The 16,049-nt window shown below is 42.9% G+C and overlaps 1 protein-coding gene across 1 annotated transcript in view; it reads left to right on the top strand.

Annotated features, from left to right (window-relative positions):
• Positions 1-16,049, top strand: part of bbs4 (Bardet-Biedl syndrome 4) — a 69,113-nt gene that overhangs the window by 30,695 nt on the left and 22,369 nt on the right. Inside the window, exons 7-11 of the mRNA XM_079554716.1 lie at positions 671-724; positions 802-929; positions 5,546-5,600; positions 5,690-5,758; positions 12,705-12,857. Of these exons, the coding sequence (XP_079410842.1) occupies positions 671-724; positions 802-929; positions 5,546-5,600; positions 5,690-5,758; positions 12,705-12,857 (459 nt within the window). The remainder of the gene's footprint in view (positions 1-670; positions 725-801; positions 930-5,545; positions 5,601-5,689; positions 5,759-12,704; positions 12,858-16,049) is intronic.

The following is a 16,049-nucleotide window of genomic DNA, read 5'->3' as shown; positions in this document are numbered from 1 at the left end:
ACTACGCTGACAGGAAAGGCGAAGGGACAGAGGGTTACTGTGCATCCAATTATACAACGGAAATATTTTTTTTCACTCAAACTTGGCTGTAAATACTGTTTAAAGTGACGTTAGCCGCAGTTAGCTTTGCCCGTTAGCATGTTAGCCTGTTCTTCATGATTCCATTAGTGTGTATTGCTTTCTCCGCACCGGTGGCAGTCAAGTTGCAAACATGGTTTTCTGGCCAGAGACACCAGGGGGAGATGAAAGACCCTCCAATCATCCCAGAAACACTTGTATTACCCCCACAGGGACTACGGGGAGGGTTTATTAAGGTAAACACGGTACTTAGTGCTGCTTTAAAAACAACACTGGGCCAACGTGAAACCAACCTGTCTGCACTTTGTATTTAGTTTGAATTTAAGCATTTTGTTCTGAGAAAAAGAGAAGAGCCGCTGTCACTCGCTCGCTCAGACAACAATCCCAGGACATGACGGGACAATCGAACTCGGCCAGAGCATTAGAGTGTCCTAGAGTGGACTCTCACTGGTCCTAGTTAAACAACAAATACATAAAACACAGTTGGCTTTAATCAGCAGGTCTATGTTTCTACCACATGTGCCCCGTCCTTGAAGAGGTCTGGAGAAAAGTTCACGTCTAGTTCAAGGTCTTTCTATTGTCTGTTTTCCAGGAGATCAGCCATAACCTTGGCGTGTGTTACTTCTTCATCAAAGACCTGAAGCATGTGAGTACAGAACAAACCCTCCCCCCCCCCTGGACCTCCTGGATCTCCTGGATTCTGACTCTGGTTTGGGTCGTCAGGCTGAAGAACATCTGAACTCGGCCCTGCAGCTGAACAAGCACGACCGGAGCTTCATGATGCTGGGGAAGGTGCTCCTGCAGGCCGGAGAAACCGACAAGGCCATCGACGTGTACAAGCGAGCGGTGGAGTGAGTAAAGGAGACGCACCCTTAACCTGAGCCGCCGTTTCTAAAGATTTTCTCCCCATTTTTTATTCAGTTTTTGCCCAATTCTATCCCCTATTTTTTCCCTGAATGTTTTTCCCCTATTTCTTCCCATTTTTTTTAACATTTTTTTTCTTTCCCCATGTTTTCCTTCTTTTTCTCGTCTTTTTTTTGTTCTTCTTCCAAATTTCGCCCACATTTCTTGACATTGGAGACGAACTCGATATTGGAAATGTCCACGTCTTCCATTCTGATATTCTCTTGATATATTGGGCCGATATTTGGGTGTTTTGTATTTTGCATCACTTCATTTGCATCACTGCCACACCTTCCTCGGCCTCAGGGGAACTCGGAAACATCGCAAGTTCACCTGTTTTACATATTTTATGTGGAGTCAAACTGCTTTTGTTTTGGAATCTGCAGATTTCTGTCTTTAACACATTGAGTGCCAACAATCCAGACCATTTTTCATGATATTTGTAGCACCACAGCGTATTCTATGTTATAGCTATGGACACTATGGCTCGTTTGAAAGCTGAGACTCTAAGCTCTCCGTAGGTGAAAACAGTTTAATTCCACGTGCCTCGGTTCCTGAGGTAAACAGAGACAGGTTTTGATCAAAATCATGGATTTTTTTTTCTAGATTCAGAGATAATTAGTGTTTTATGAAACTCTCTCCTTTCTGGACGGACACTAACGTTATGTGAAGAGGCAAATGACTAGTTACATGTTCTGAAACACGCGTGTTCTCAATCTCTTCTTATGGCGTGTGCATTTAAACAGCCTGGTTCTGGATTGAAGTCTTTAAAGGAATAGGCCACCGTTTTTACATACTGAGATATGTTCTTACCTAACCTTAGTCGAGTTAATATATCCCCGTCTGGTCTTTGTCCGTGCGCTCACACATACGCAGACTCTCCCACATGTCACATAGCTCCAAAAAAGCTCACGATAGAAGCTACCAAGCTCTTCCACGTGTTCCCTATTTAAATAAAGTTACGTGAAGTGTTTTCATGCGAAGTATATTTGTATATACGCGCTCCTCGTAGGAGGAGCATCATGTGCACGCAGATGAGGCGCGCAGTGGCCCAAGGGGCTTTACATCTGTAACGTATCTAGATTACCGGAAAAAGGTGGCTTCCCCTCTTCGGGTCGGTGGGGAGTCCTTGCCTCAAGTGGAGGAGTTCAAGTATCTCGGGGTCTTGTTCTCAGTGAGGGACGGATGGAGCGTGAGATGGACAGACGGATCGGTGCGGCGTCAGCAGTGATGCGGTCGCTGTATCGGTCTGTCGTGGTGAAGAGGGAGCTGAGTCGGGGCAAAGCTCTCGATTTACCGATCGATCTACGTTCCCGCCCTCACCTGTGGTCATGAGATTTGGGTCATGACCGAAAGGACAAGATCGCGAATACAAGCGGCCGAAATGAGTTTCCTTCGCAGGGTGGCTGGGCGCACCCTCCGAGATCGGGTGAGGAACTCAGTTACCCGGGAGGAGCTCGGAGTAGAGTCGCTGCTCCTTCACGTCGAAAGGAGCCAGCTGAGGTGGCTCGGGCATCTGTTTCGGATGCCTCCTGGTCGCCTCCCGCGGGAGGTGTTCCAGGCATGTCCTTGTGGGACAAGGCCTCGTGGAAGACCCAGGACACGGTGGTGGGACTATGTCTCCGAGCTGGCCTGGTGTCGCCTCGGGGTCAGAACAGCTGGAGGAGGTGTGTGTGGATCGGGAAGTTTGGGCATCTTTGCTGAGACTGCTGCCCCCGCGACCCGGCCCCGGATAAAGCGGAAGAAAATGGATGGATGGACGTATCTAGATTAAACAGATATGAGCGTGTAAAATCCGATGCATCTTCGATCTGTGGCTTCTCTGCCGATGCACTCGCATTTCTTGTGCGCAAATCGTTTTTTCGTCCCATCCCTAGTCCAGATGTTTATGATCGTCATTTATTTCACTTCAGTTCATTGGCTTGAGAAAAACCCATCTCGGTCGGCCTCTAATCTTGAAGACATTGTATTTTCCAGCTCCACTCTCTTCCTACATGGAGTATGTGACTGTTCGATGTTTAGTTGATGGATCATGTTGTCCAGCTGCTGTTTAACATTCTTACCTGAAGTAACGATGTTGAAATGGGAGGGATTTGGAAGGTGCTCGGACTCGCTGGATAAACCTCTCGTTTTAAATGCAGCTCACGCCGGCGCTTTCCTCCTCAAAATGTCACCGTCTTTCCCCGTCTGTTGTGTCGCGCCCTCATTAGCGCTGATCGTCAGCGAGCCGAATCGCTGCAAAATAAGCTCCAGGCTCGAGTCAAACACCTTTCTTCATCTGCGTTATCCTCATTTAGAACTGGAACCACCAATTTCACATATTATTTAGTTACAAAGGACTTTCAGATTGGTGCTCGTGAAGAACTAAACCGCCGTGAACTCCAGTGACGACAATGGAAGGTGCAAAAGACCGAGCATGTTTGTTAAGAATGTGATTTTAAGATAAGAAAAAGGATGGAGGTTTCTTTATAAGCTCCTTTAACACTCTGCGTTGGAGAAATCTGCTCCTGCTTTGGGTCTTGTCTCTTTTTCTGACCGCATTTTGTTAAGTTCTTCCATAGGCTCTTTCCTAAATGCACCTCTCCTGGAGGATATTGCAGTGATTGTGCGGATCGGCGTCTGGTCCATAATCTTTATAGTTTAAAATGACCTGATGTGTTTTGTGGCTGAAGGAGCGTCCCGGGCCCATGCAGTCCTGCAGTGTGATGTTCACTTGTATTTATTTGTTATTTGTGTCCTTGTCACGTCAGAATCTGTGACCTGAAACGAGTGAGAGTTTGTTGTTTCCTCATGTACGGCAACTCACTGCTGCCAGTGTGATTGAAACTTTTTCTCGTTCCAACATAATACTAAGTCGTTCAAACGTATTACCAACTCGTTCTAGCGAGTTGCCAATGTCGTTCTAACGAGTTGCCAAAAGCCCAACGCACACCAGAGCGCAGCGGCACATCATCTCAGGGCACTTCAGTTCAGAGGCTTTTCCTCAAACCATGTGGTGCTTTAAACGCGTGATTTATACATTTATCATGAATAAAATAAGACACGTATGTCCGTGTTGCGAGAGAGAGAGAGAGAGAAATCGTGTCTCTCTTTTGCAGGTTAACAGGGGGCTGGCGAGTTTAACATGCTCCACCTGAGCCCTGATGATGGTTCTGTCTCCGCTGCTTCCATCATCCCCTTAAACAAAGTGTACGGCGTCTCCCTGTTTGTCACAGCCGAGACCCGTCTGTGCCTCTGCAGCAGGTCAAAAAACCCTGCGGTTTATTGAATCCTAACTTGTTGGCATTTTTATTTTATTTTATTATTTTTATTTTTTTTATATATATATATATATATATGTATATTTTTTTCCTCTCTCTAATATCTATTTTTCTACATATAATTCTTTTTTTTAATTTTTTTTTTATTTTTTTTTATTTATTTTTTTACTATAATGTTTCCTTATCATGTTTACACGTATTTGTCTCTGTATGATGGTTTCAAATTTTTACTGTTTTACTTTTGTATAGTTATGAAGGTGAAGTTATTTATTTATTTATTTTTTATTTTTTAAACTTTCCTTTTTTAGTGCCTCCGTGTGAACGGCTGAGGGGTCCCCAGGAAGTGATCCAGCGATTGCTTCCTGGGCTCCCTTGATGCCGAGCAATATTCATCCATCTTGTTATGGACTGGATCCTCTGCTGATCGTGAGCCAGTACAGGATGGATGGATATATACAATATCCGAGTATTCTCTCAAATAATGTAATGTCTCGATTGCGCCTCTCTCCTCAAGTGTGCATGTATGCGTGACAGAGTGAACGAGTGAGTGGATGAATGCAGTTAAGGGTATGAGTGGACAAAGTGTGAGTGACCAATGTGATTTTAACTGTAAATTCAATAAATATATTTGGATAAAAACCTCCGCGGCACCGCGTCTGGATCACAGGAGGCGGCTCTTTTGCCACACCGTCAATCGTCTGCGTTGGGCTTAAAAAGTCGTTCACACGACATTGGCAACACGTTAGAGCGAGTTGGCAATACGATCTAACGACTTGGTATTACGTTAGAACGAGAACGCGCAGTCAAAAATGTTTCACTCACACTGGCAGCTCAGCGTTTCCGTACTCATGTCCGTGTTTTCATTTTAGAATCGCTAAAGATTTAAAATCCTCTTGGCATTAGTCTTATTGGCCTACATTCCCCATAAACAACTCCCAAGGTTTTTGAATATTTAAATTCTGTTTGCGTCTATGAATACGAGAAGAGCCTGAACGTCTAACTCGCTCTTCATTATTTGGCCTCCTGTTGGGGTTAATGAATTAATCAAGTGGCCTAAAAATACCGGCGTTGTTTTTAGCGAGAGGCGCCGCGGGGAGGCGGGGCTTCACGTCGTCCTCTTCCGCGTCTTCTGTCAGGCCGCCTTAAACACGTCCTCCCACAGGTCATCATTACCTCTCCACGCCTCTGCTCAATCAAACCCTCGGAATAATCACAGCGATCCGGAAGATTATGAAGTTTTTACCCGCCGTTTGCTCTTGACGATTACGAGAGACGATGGATAATTAAAGCCTGTCCTTGTGCAGGTTTTCTCCGGAGAACACGGAGCTGCTGACGACGCTCGGGCTGCTGTATCTGCAGGTGGGCGACTCTGAGTCTGAGTGGATCAACACACCCGATGTTCTCTTTACTTTACGATAACGGTGTTGTTTCCTGTTGTTTTTTTTCAGCTCGGTCGATTCCAGAAGGCGTTCGAGCACCTCGGTAACGCCCTCACGTTTGACCCCAGCAACTACAAGGTACGAGCCGCACACGACGGAGCGAAGGGAAAAGAACTGAAACGAGGGAGAAAGGAGAGATTAAAGATTACAAAACCACCAGAAAGCAATTTTGTAATGACATTAAAGGGATGTTTCAGGATTTTTGGGGCCTCATTTCCTCGTTATCCAGAGTGTTGCTAATTTCTGGAGATATTTTCTTTTGTAATTCATGCAGTTCTTATGGTTGAAGAGCTACGTGGCGCTAGGCTAGTGCGAGGCCAGTGCATGTCTATGGTATCAGCTAGCCTGCATTAAAAACAGTGTGACCCGCTCCACAGAGCACCTGAGGCAAATCACTTATAACACCAGACTAATCATATACATGTCTGTGTCCAGAGAATCATGTTTGGAATATAACTGACCTGCATCACATGAATTATCGCATTTGAGGGACTATTTTCCAGCAGATCACTCCGCCGCTGTGTAACTTATACCAGGGGTTTACCAGGGTGCTATTATATGTTCTAAATTTGATTCTTTATTTTTTTGCCATTATTTTTTAAGAATTGTATAGGTTAATGTCCCTGTTTTTCCCATGGTCAGACCCGGGCGGGGGTCACGATCCTAATGAACTGTTATAATGGGGGTCGCGGCTCCAAAAGGTTGAGAACCACTGGCTTCTACAACCACGAGGCTGATGCTGCTCAAATATAAGGTATTTTAAATGCAAAATGGTTAAAATGACTCTATGGTCACAGACATTTGTATGGTTAGTCTGGCCTCAGGTGCTCTGTGGAGCGGGTCGCACTGTTTTTAATGCAGGCTAGCTGATACCATAGACATGCACTAGCCTTGCATTAGCCTAGCGCTACGTAGCTCTTCTAACATAAGAACTGCATGAATTACAAGAAAAAATATCTCCATAAATCAGCAACACTCTGGATAACGAGGAAATGAGGCCCTATGTCAAACATCCTGAAACATCCCTTTAACCTCTGACCCCCCACTTAAACCGAGCACATTTTCTCCAGTTTGGCTTCATCCTGATCGATAAACTTCTTGAACAAAGCTTCATCATAGGGACGAAAACGAGGAGGAAAAAAGCTACTACAACACAATAATAAAGCGACATGAACACGACTGAAGAGGGATGGAAAAGCAACATGAAAGCCAAAAAGAGCGACAAAAAAACGTGACGAAAACGCAAGAAAAAAGCCACAAAAATTAGATGGAAAAACAGATGACAGCAAGACAAAAAAGCGTCCAAAAAGGAAGAGAAAAAGCAACAAAAACACGATAAGAAACACGACAACAAAAACTAAGAAAACACAACAAAAAAAGGGATAAAAATGTGGCGTTTCAGCCGGTCTTCTTGATTTGTTTGAGGTGAAACAACCAAGAAACTTTCCACAAAAAGGGCAGAAAAAACACTTTCCAAGTTTTTCTTTTCACCAAATTCTTTCCCCCAATTTTTCTACGTGTTTTTTTCTAATTTTTTCCTTTAAAAAAAAAAAAAATGCACATTTTTCCAAAATTTACCCCAATAGGCTGCGTTCACGTGACATCACAACATTCTAAAGAGCCATAGTTTAACATTGAGGTGGAGCAACTGACGGTAACTATGGTAACGGTGGTAACTGACAAAATGCATATTTTTATGTCTTTGTTTTTTGGCTCATGTCTCAGTCATTACTGGAGGAATCCACATGAAACAAAAACTGGCACAAAGTCCATTATCTCCTCTGTCGGCTCATATGAGCTAATGTACAATTATTATCTCTGAAAAATGTCAAAAAGTGGTGACAATATGTGAAAACATGACCATGATGTTGTCCAATAGAAAGGACTTTCAGACAAAAAAAATAATATCACAGGTTTGTGAATCCGATCACGATCAAATACTGAAGAGGAAAAACATTTGTCAATTTTCGTTTTGGAGATTTCTTCCAAAAACTGCATTTCTCCCATAGAGTTGTATTGGCCCCGCCCTCCACCTGACATTATGACATCATCACATTCTAAATCGTGAACGCCACCTATTGTTTTCCACTAGTTTTTCACAATTATTATTATTATTTTTTTCGTTTTTCCCACTTTTTTCGTTTTTTTTCAACTTGTGTTTGACTTTTTTTTCTTTTAAATTTTTATAACACCAGACTAACCATATAAATGTCTGTGTCGATCTTAATTTTAACCATTTTGCACTTTTATTTGAGCAGCATCAGGTTTGTGGTTGTTGACCAGTGTGACGCCTCATTTGAAAGCTACGACCCCCAAAACAGAGACTTTTCCTTGTGTTTCCATGCGTTGTTGCTGCATTGTCGTCATATTTTTGCTGCTTTTTTTCCTCCTCCTCATTTGCGTCTTTTTGTTTTTCGTCACTATTTTGACGCCTTTTTCCGGAAGCTTTCAGAGTTAACTAATGCCTGGATAATAACTGGAGAAAAGTGCTTGTGTAGGTGGGGGTGAAGAGGTCGATTCTGTAAATGTACGTCGGCCCAAACACTATGACACCCTTTAAAAGTTTCTAAAGTGGCCGTGGTTTTATGAAAGCGAAGGTGCGAGTTTTCGCCTCTTTTATGTTTGATCTCAAACACTTTACAACACTACGGTTTTGTTTTCCAATTGGATTTGCCTTGTGAACCCAGGGGCACATTTTATTGAGCAGCTTGTTAGAAACATTACCAACTTTACTCTGAGATTATAAACACTGCCTAATAATGAACATTTAGGCTATTTTATTACTAAACCAACCTATTATTTACATCAGGGGGGCCCAGGCTTTTTGTCTCTGAGGCCAAAATGAAAAAGCGTCTGTGGGTCATGGGCCAAACTCTGACTCAAAACTGCAAATAATACTAGTTACTTTATTTTCTTTTTTGGTATACATTTGCATTTAATTCTAACTATGCAAATAACATGCTACAAAAGCCTAGTTTTAGTAGAACAAAATCAATGATTGTAGCAATATAGAGCAAAATGTAAACACCACCTATACCTGCATTTACCTCCAGTGACTTTAACTCATTCATTTCAAGTCAAAGAAAATGCCACATTAGACAAATTTGGGTAACACTTTACATTACGGGCCGGTAAGTCCTTGGTACTTACAGTGGTAAATACTAGTAATAATAGGGGTACTTTTAGGTACTTATCGTGGTACTTAAAGGATACTATCGTGAGAATTACAAGGTATGTACTTCTAGAAACAGTGGTAACTCTTAGTAATGAAGGTTGTACTTCTTCCATATGCTGTTTAATGTTGTTTTATAGTCACAAAATCCTAGAAATTACTTCTGTTTGAAGTTAGAAGTACCTCATTTACTACCTATGAATTGCTGCTGTAGAATCCTTGAATTACCAGTAAGTACCATAGTAAATAGAAGTATAACCTTCATTGTATCTCTCACTACTAAGAGATACAGGGGTAACTCTGTGACTCCCAAACCCTAACCCCAATTCCTAGTAATTACCACTTTTAGTGCCACAATAAGTACCACTGTTATTACCAGTAATTACCACTGTAAGTACCATGGACTTACCGGCCCGTAATGTAAAATGTGACCCAAATGGTAAAGTGTCAGTTCAGCATCAATTCAATTATAAGTCATATATGTCAACGACCTTTGCAATAAAGTTTGGAAAAATGGGAAAGTTGATGCTACAACTGACAAATACCAAGACGCCAGAACAGTGTTTCCTTAAAGGGGGGGGGTATTATGCAAAATGGACTTTTTCAAGCTTTCCATCCTGTTATTCTGTCACTCCCTCATTAAAAACATGGCTGAAGTGTTGCCTTGGCACATTCACGTATTTCTGAGTAATCTGTAAAAACTCTGATGGCGGCCATTTTAGGGATAGGTTTGCCTGAGTCCTCCTAGGAACGCCCCCACCTCCTGGAGACGCCTCCGAGCTTTGGTCACCAGCCGAGTAACCAACCACTGCTCCTCAGCAGAACCCCCTCCCCACTGATGCCACAGACAGCGTGTGGAGGGGGCGTGTCTAAAGGCTCAGAGGTTCTTAAAGAGACAGAGGCCTATTTCAAGACATTCACTGCAGCCATTTTGAGAGAGACATTTTATACAAGGCAGTTATTCTAATTTACTGCATTTACAGACCAACAGAAGGTTTGTCAGCATTGTAGTGTGATATAGACTGGTGCTATGGGACTGACAAAAGCAGAACACCCCCTCTTTAAAGTAAGTCTAAAAATGCGAGAAGTAGTGTCAGTATTTTACTGTCCTGTCAGAACATCCCGCTTGATCATATATAATGTTAAACAGTGATTCTCTACTGGTGGGTCGGGACCCAAAAGTGGGTCAAGGAACCATTTCCAGTGGGTCGCGAGTCTATAGGGAACTTTTATTCAATATTTTCTATCTGAAATTGCAGAAACACTAACTGTGTCTGTTATACACTGCAAAAAGTGAATATCAAGCATTGGCTTAAATGACTTGAATTGAGGAAATGTTTCTTGTTTTGAGCGGTTTTCACTCATTTAGACACTTTTCCTGATCGGACCGAGTTTGCTTTGCTTGTTTGAGGACATTTCAGACCAGTTCTAGGGTAAATCTCGCTTGAAATAAGAAAGTAAAATTGCCTATGAGATAAGACCAATTTTCTTTCCCCATTGGCAAAGAAAATTACCTGAAATAAGGACGAAATGTATCGAAACGAGTCAGAAACATCTCAGAACAAGTGAAATAATCTGGGACCAAATGCCCAACAACTTCTTAACTAGTCAAAACAGCTAAAGTTTGGATTATTGAGCTCAAACTGAGATGTTTATACTGATCTAGGTAATTAAACAGTGTAATGAATGTTATTGGGTTGTTTTGATCATAATTTCAGTCTTATTGGGGAAATCTACGGCTTGTTCAACAAAAACTGTGTGGAAAATACTATATTTTATACCAGTGGTTCTCAACCTGGGGGTCGCAAGACAAATTTGGGGGGTCGCCAGACTAGTTTAGTTAAAATATACATCTTTTTTTATTGTAGCCTGTGTTTGCTATTTTACCAGAGTGCCATTATTTGTTCGTAGTTTGATGAATTTTATTTCAGCCATTTTTATTCCTTTGGTTTTTTTTTAAATTGGCTTGTTGCACGGTATTGCTATGCTAGCTCCTCTGACCTGAAGCCGTGAGCGCCAGTACTTCCTGTTTGTGTTCTTTTCCTGGAATAATCTTGATGAGTTCAGAGGAGACGCCTGAGATCATAAAGGATCGATAGTTTGTCTTGAAGCTAAAGGCTAACATGCTATGAAAGAACTGAATAAACGCACTATTTCAAATGTTTAACCTCTTAACTCCCGCCTGAACAGAGAGCATTATCTCCAGTTCAGCTTTACCCAAATCCTGTAGGCCAGTGTAACGCCTCATTTGAAAGCTAAGACCTACAAAACTCATCTAAATGGATCTTTTTCCTCACGTCAGCAGATTTTTTTTCCATCTTTTTGGGGGGGTTTTCAACTCATTTTGTAGCTTTTTTGTCTTTTTTTTTAAAATTGTTTTGTAATTTTTTTGTCAATTTTTTTGGTCATTTTTTTGTAATTTTTTGTCATTTTTTTGTAATTTTTTTGTAATTTTTTGTCATTTTTTGTCAATTTTTTGTCATTTTTTTGTTGTTTTTTTGTCATTTTTTTGTCATTTTTTGTCAAATTTCGCGTCACTTTTTTGTCACATTTTTGTAATTTTTTGTCAAATTTTTTTGTCAAATTTTGTTGTAATTTTTATTCATTTTTTGTCATTTTTTGTCATTTTTTTGTCATTTTTTTGACATTTTTGGTCATTTTTTGTCAATTTTTTGTCATTTTTTTGTCATTTTTGGTCATTTTTGGTCATTTTTGGTCATTTTTTTGTCATTTTTTGTCATTTTTTGTCATTTTTTTGTCAAATTTCGCGTCACTTTTTTGTCACATTTTTGTAATTTTTTTGTCATTTTTTTGTCATTTTTTTGACATTTTTGGTCATTTTTTTGTCATTTTTTGGTCATTTTTTGGTCATTTTTTTGACATTTTTGTGTCATTTTTGGTCATTTTTTTGTCATTTTTTATCAAATTTCGCGTCACTTTTTTGTCACATTTCCACCATTGTTTTCGTCTCAGTTCTGTCGCTATGTTCTCAGCTTTTTTCCAGAAGCTTTTGGACTGGGGTAAAGCCAAACTGGAGAAAATGTGCTCGGTTCAGGTGGGAGTTAAGGGGTTCATGCATGAAGTTAATGTAAGCCTTTAGCTTCAAGACAAACTCACTGATCCTTATAAACATAAATATTTACTCTGTACAGCAACTCGTTCACCTGCAGGAAGTGATCGTCTACCAGGAACTGTAGGAAATACCATGATTCGAACGGGTCTAAGCTAATCTTAATGGAAAAGAATACAAACAGGAAGTAGTGCCCACAACTTCAGCTCAGAGGAACTAGCGTAGCCACATTGTGCAACAAGCTAATTATGTCGGCTAATGTTCCTACTTCTCACGGTGTGACCCGGGCGGGGGGTCACGAACACCTTTACCTGTTATAATGGGGGTCGCGGCTCCAAAAGGTTGAGAACCACTGTTTTATACGATATATGACAAATGACAGTTTTCTTTGGGTCCTCGGCTCGTCATCCGAGGGTAATGGAGGGTCATGACAGGGTCAAAACATTGGCATTTGCAGAAAATAGTTCTTTACTTTCGGCCACAATGTTGAGGTTCGGCCCTTGGGTGTTTTGGTGTTTTGCCTCCCCTTGATTTAGGCTATTTTATTTCTACACCAACCTATTATTTACATTGTACTTGCACTGAGGTGTGTGTGATTTCTGGACCGTTACACTCCCACAAAATAGTCATGCTTTTAATGCTAATGGCGCCTCAGGATTCGGCACAAAAACAGATCGATATTGCAGAACCAAATGAGGAGCTGATCAGGCGTAACCCGGATCAGGAGCCGCTCGTGCGTGAGCATTAAAACACACTGTGTGCTGGTGTCTGTCTGCACACAGGCCATCCTGGCTGCCGGCAGCATGATGCAGACTCACGGAGACTTCGACGTGGCCATGAACAAGTACCGTGTGGCGGCCAGCGTCGTGCCGGAGAGCCCCCCTCTGTGGAACAACATCGGCATGTGCTTCTTCGGCAAAAAGAAATATGTGGCGGTAAGAAGTGACCAGCTGGAGATCCTTTTAACAGGGCTGTTCTTGGCAGGTCTTTAGTTTCAGTCTTGAAATCACACGGGATTAGAAAAACACAGGGACCTCAGGTAAAAAGTCAATATCACTGATGTCTTAGGAGTTTCTATTCCCGTGCGAATCTGCCGTGTCAGTCTTTTGGAAGGTAATTCTGCAAACTCTGAGGAGATTCTAGTCCTGTATGAATCGACATCGGAGTTTGGAAAGTTTTTAACCTGCGTAATGTAGTTTTAATAAGGCAAGGCAAGTTTATTTGTAGAGCACAATTCATACACGAGGCAATTCAAAGTGCTTCACGGTTAAAGCAGCATAAAATATAAGAAAAACAAATAAAATCAATAAAACATCAACATAATTTTCAATCATCAGTGAAAAAATCTGTAAAAACTCAAATTCCGCCTGTTTTTTTGGTTTCAAAGCTGAATAAATCAGGCTAGGAATTAGATATTAAAAGATCCCTCTGAAAAAACCTTCCAAATGTTGTTGTGTCTCAGCCTGTAAAGTTTGGAGTCTGTGGGAGCTTCTATAAGGGCTCAGGCTCTGCCCGAGTGCGGCTTCTCTCATTCAGAGAAAACCAGCCCTGAAGTTTTGTAGCGAGTGCGCATGCTCGGCCCGTTCTTCCACTTTTCCGCTCCAGCGTCTCGTAGGAGGAAAAACACCATATTTGGGTGAAAGCGTCTTCACGGGGCCCCTTAGCAGGACACGTGGATGTCAAATCTGTCAATATTTATGAATGAAAACCCGCGGGAAAGACGGCCTTTCTACTTCCGGGTCGCCCCCACCTCGCAGACAAAACATCATCAAATAAACATCATCATTTTTATATCTGACATGAAAACTAAGATGTAAAGGGAGGAAAACAGATACAAATCTCCACTTCCACCACTGCGAGAAACATCAATACTTTCACCTAAAGTGTCTCGCCTTAAGAGTCCAGGATCACTCCCAGATTTCGAACCTGATTTGTTTGGTTTTAGAGAGAGAGACTCAAGGCGACTGAGAACGCTTTGTCTTTGAGTCTCATCTGCATAGTTGCTGATACGACACATTGTTTAGTCAGTTAGTTTAACACTTCTCTAATATGGCTTCCATCCTGCGAGTTCCTTATTCTTCTATAACCCTATTTTATTCCGTCATCGCTCATTTTCCCGGCTCTTTATCCCGTCTTCCAGACTTGTACAATGACAGTGAGATGTAAGTTTGCCTGTAGTCACAAAGTTGTCGGCCGTTTAAACGATCTCTTCCCTTCGCTCTTCATCCGCGGCGCTGTGGTAAAATTCCATCAGCCTGTCGTATTTCGCAGCCTATTTCCTTGACACATTTTCAGACATTACCTTTAAAATGAGTTCTCAAGAGGAGGGTCTCAAGGCGATATTATCACTGGGAAAATGAACTGACACTCTTTTTCTGGGCACTTTGATATGTCTCGTATCACTCATCCCGGACTGTTCATATGGATGTGCAGTTATTAGGAATATCTTGCCTGTCGAGTTTTATTTCCATAGCAATATTAAGAGTCATCAGCCTTCCACACTCCCCGATTGTTCACAGGAAGTATGTGCACGTTTCGGGTTCAGCTTTATGAGACGGTGAAGTAAAAAACATCATAAATAGTCAGACTCTAAAGCCGCGGTTCCACATAACCCGCTGGCCTTGTCACGCATCGACTCTACCCAGGACAGGACAGGGTTTCCACGAGTGCGTTTCTGAAGCATCAACAGAACGGTCTGCAGAGTTTTGTAAACGTGGACAAATGCTGCCTTTGGTGGGGTTTATGGAATCCTTCAGAGGTGCCAAGGCAAATACTAGAGGAAAGAAGCAGCTAGAAGACGAACCATGATGGTGATCGACGTGTAAATATTATGCTAACAGCAGCTAAAGTAGCTCTAACAGCGGCTAAATGCTATGGTCGGCAAAATCTCATTTTTCAACAGCGGTCTGATGATGATGTGAAATATTAAATCCTATGACCTGCATGTTAACACACTGAGTGCCCAAAACAGAAAAATGTGTTTTTTAAAATACAAAACTAGACACTCTAGTACACATTATGTGTGATTTTGGCAGCTCTGTGATGAACAGAACTGAAAAAGATGATAAAAATGTCACGATCTGGACATCTTATATATTATTGCGTTTCTTTTCTTTAGTTTTTTTAGTCTGAGGGGGCGTGGTGTTAGTCTGAGGGGGCGTGGTGTTAGTCTGTTAGTCTGAAGGGGCGTGGTGTTAGTCTGAGGGGCCTGGTGTTAGTCTGAGGGGGCGTGGTGTTAGTCTGAGGGGGCGTGGTGTTAGTCTGAGGGGGAGTGGTGTTAGTCTGAGGGGGCGTGGTGTTAGTCTGAGGGGGCGTGGTGTTAGTCTGAGGGGATGTGGTGTTAGTCTGAGGGGGCGTGGTGTTAGTCTGAGGGGATGTGGTGTTAGTCTGAGGGGCGTGGTGTTAGTCTGAGGGGGCGTGGTGTTAGTCTGAGGGGGCGTGGTGTTAGTCTGAGGGGATGTGGTGTTAGTCTGAGGGGGCGTGGTGTTAGTCTGAGGGGCGTGGTGTTAGTCTGAGGGGGCGTGGTGTTAGTCTGAGGGGGCGTGGTGTTAGTCTGAGGGGGCGTGGTGTTAGTCTGAGGGGGCGTGGTGTTAGTCTGAGGGGGCGTGGTGTCAGTCTGAGGGGGCGTGGTGTTAGTCTGAGGGGGCGTGGTGTTAGTCTGAGGGGCGTGGTGTTAGTCTGAGGGGGCGTGGTGTTAGTCCGAGGGGGCGTGGTGTTAGTCTGAGGGGGCGTGGTGTTAGTCTGAGGGGGCGTGGTGTTAGTCTGAGGGGGCGTGGTGTTAGTCTGAGGGGCGTGGTGTTAGTCTGAGGGGGCGTGGTGTTAGTCTGAGGGGGCGTGGTGTTAGTCTGAGGGGGCGTGGTGTTAGTCTGAGGGGGCGTGGTGTTAGTCTGAGGGGGCGTGGTGTTAGTCTGAGGGGGCGTGGTGTTAGTCTGAGGGGGCGTGGTGTTAGTCTGAGGGGGCGTGGTGTTAGTCTGAGGGGCGTGGTGTTAGTCTGAGGGGGCGTGGTGTTAGTCTGAGGGGGCGTGGTGTTAGTCTGAGGGGCGTGTGTTAGTCTGAGGGGGCGTGGTGTTAGTCTGAGGGGGCGTGGTGTTAGTCTGAGGGGGCGTGGTGTTAGTCTGAAGGGGCGT

This window comes from Gobius niger, assembly GCF_951799975.1.
Source record: "Gobius niger genome assembly, chromosome: 4".
In the NCBI taxonomy this organism is placed as follows: domain Eukaryota; kingdom Metazoa; phylum Chordata; class Actinopteri; order Gobiiformes; family Gobiidae; genus Gobius; species Gobius niger.
This window is presented reverse-complemented; position numbering and strand designations above follow the sequence as displayed.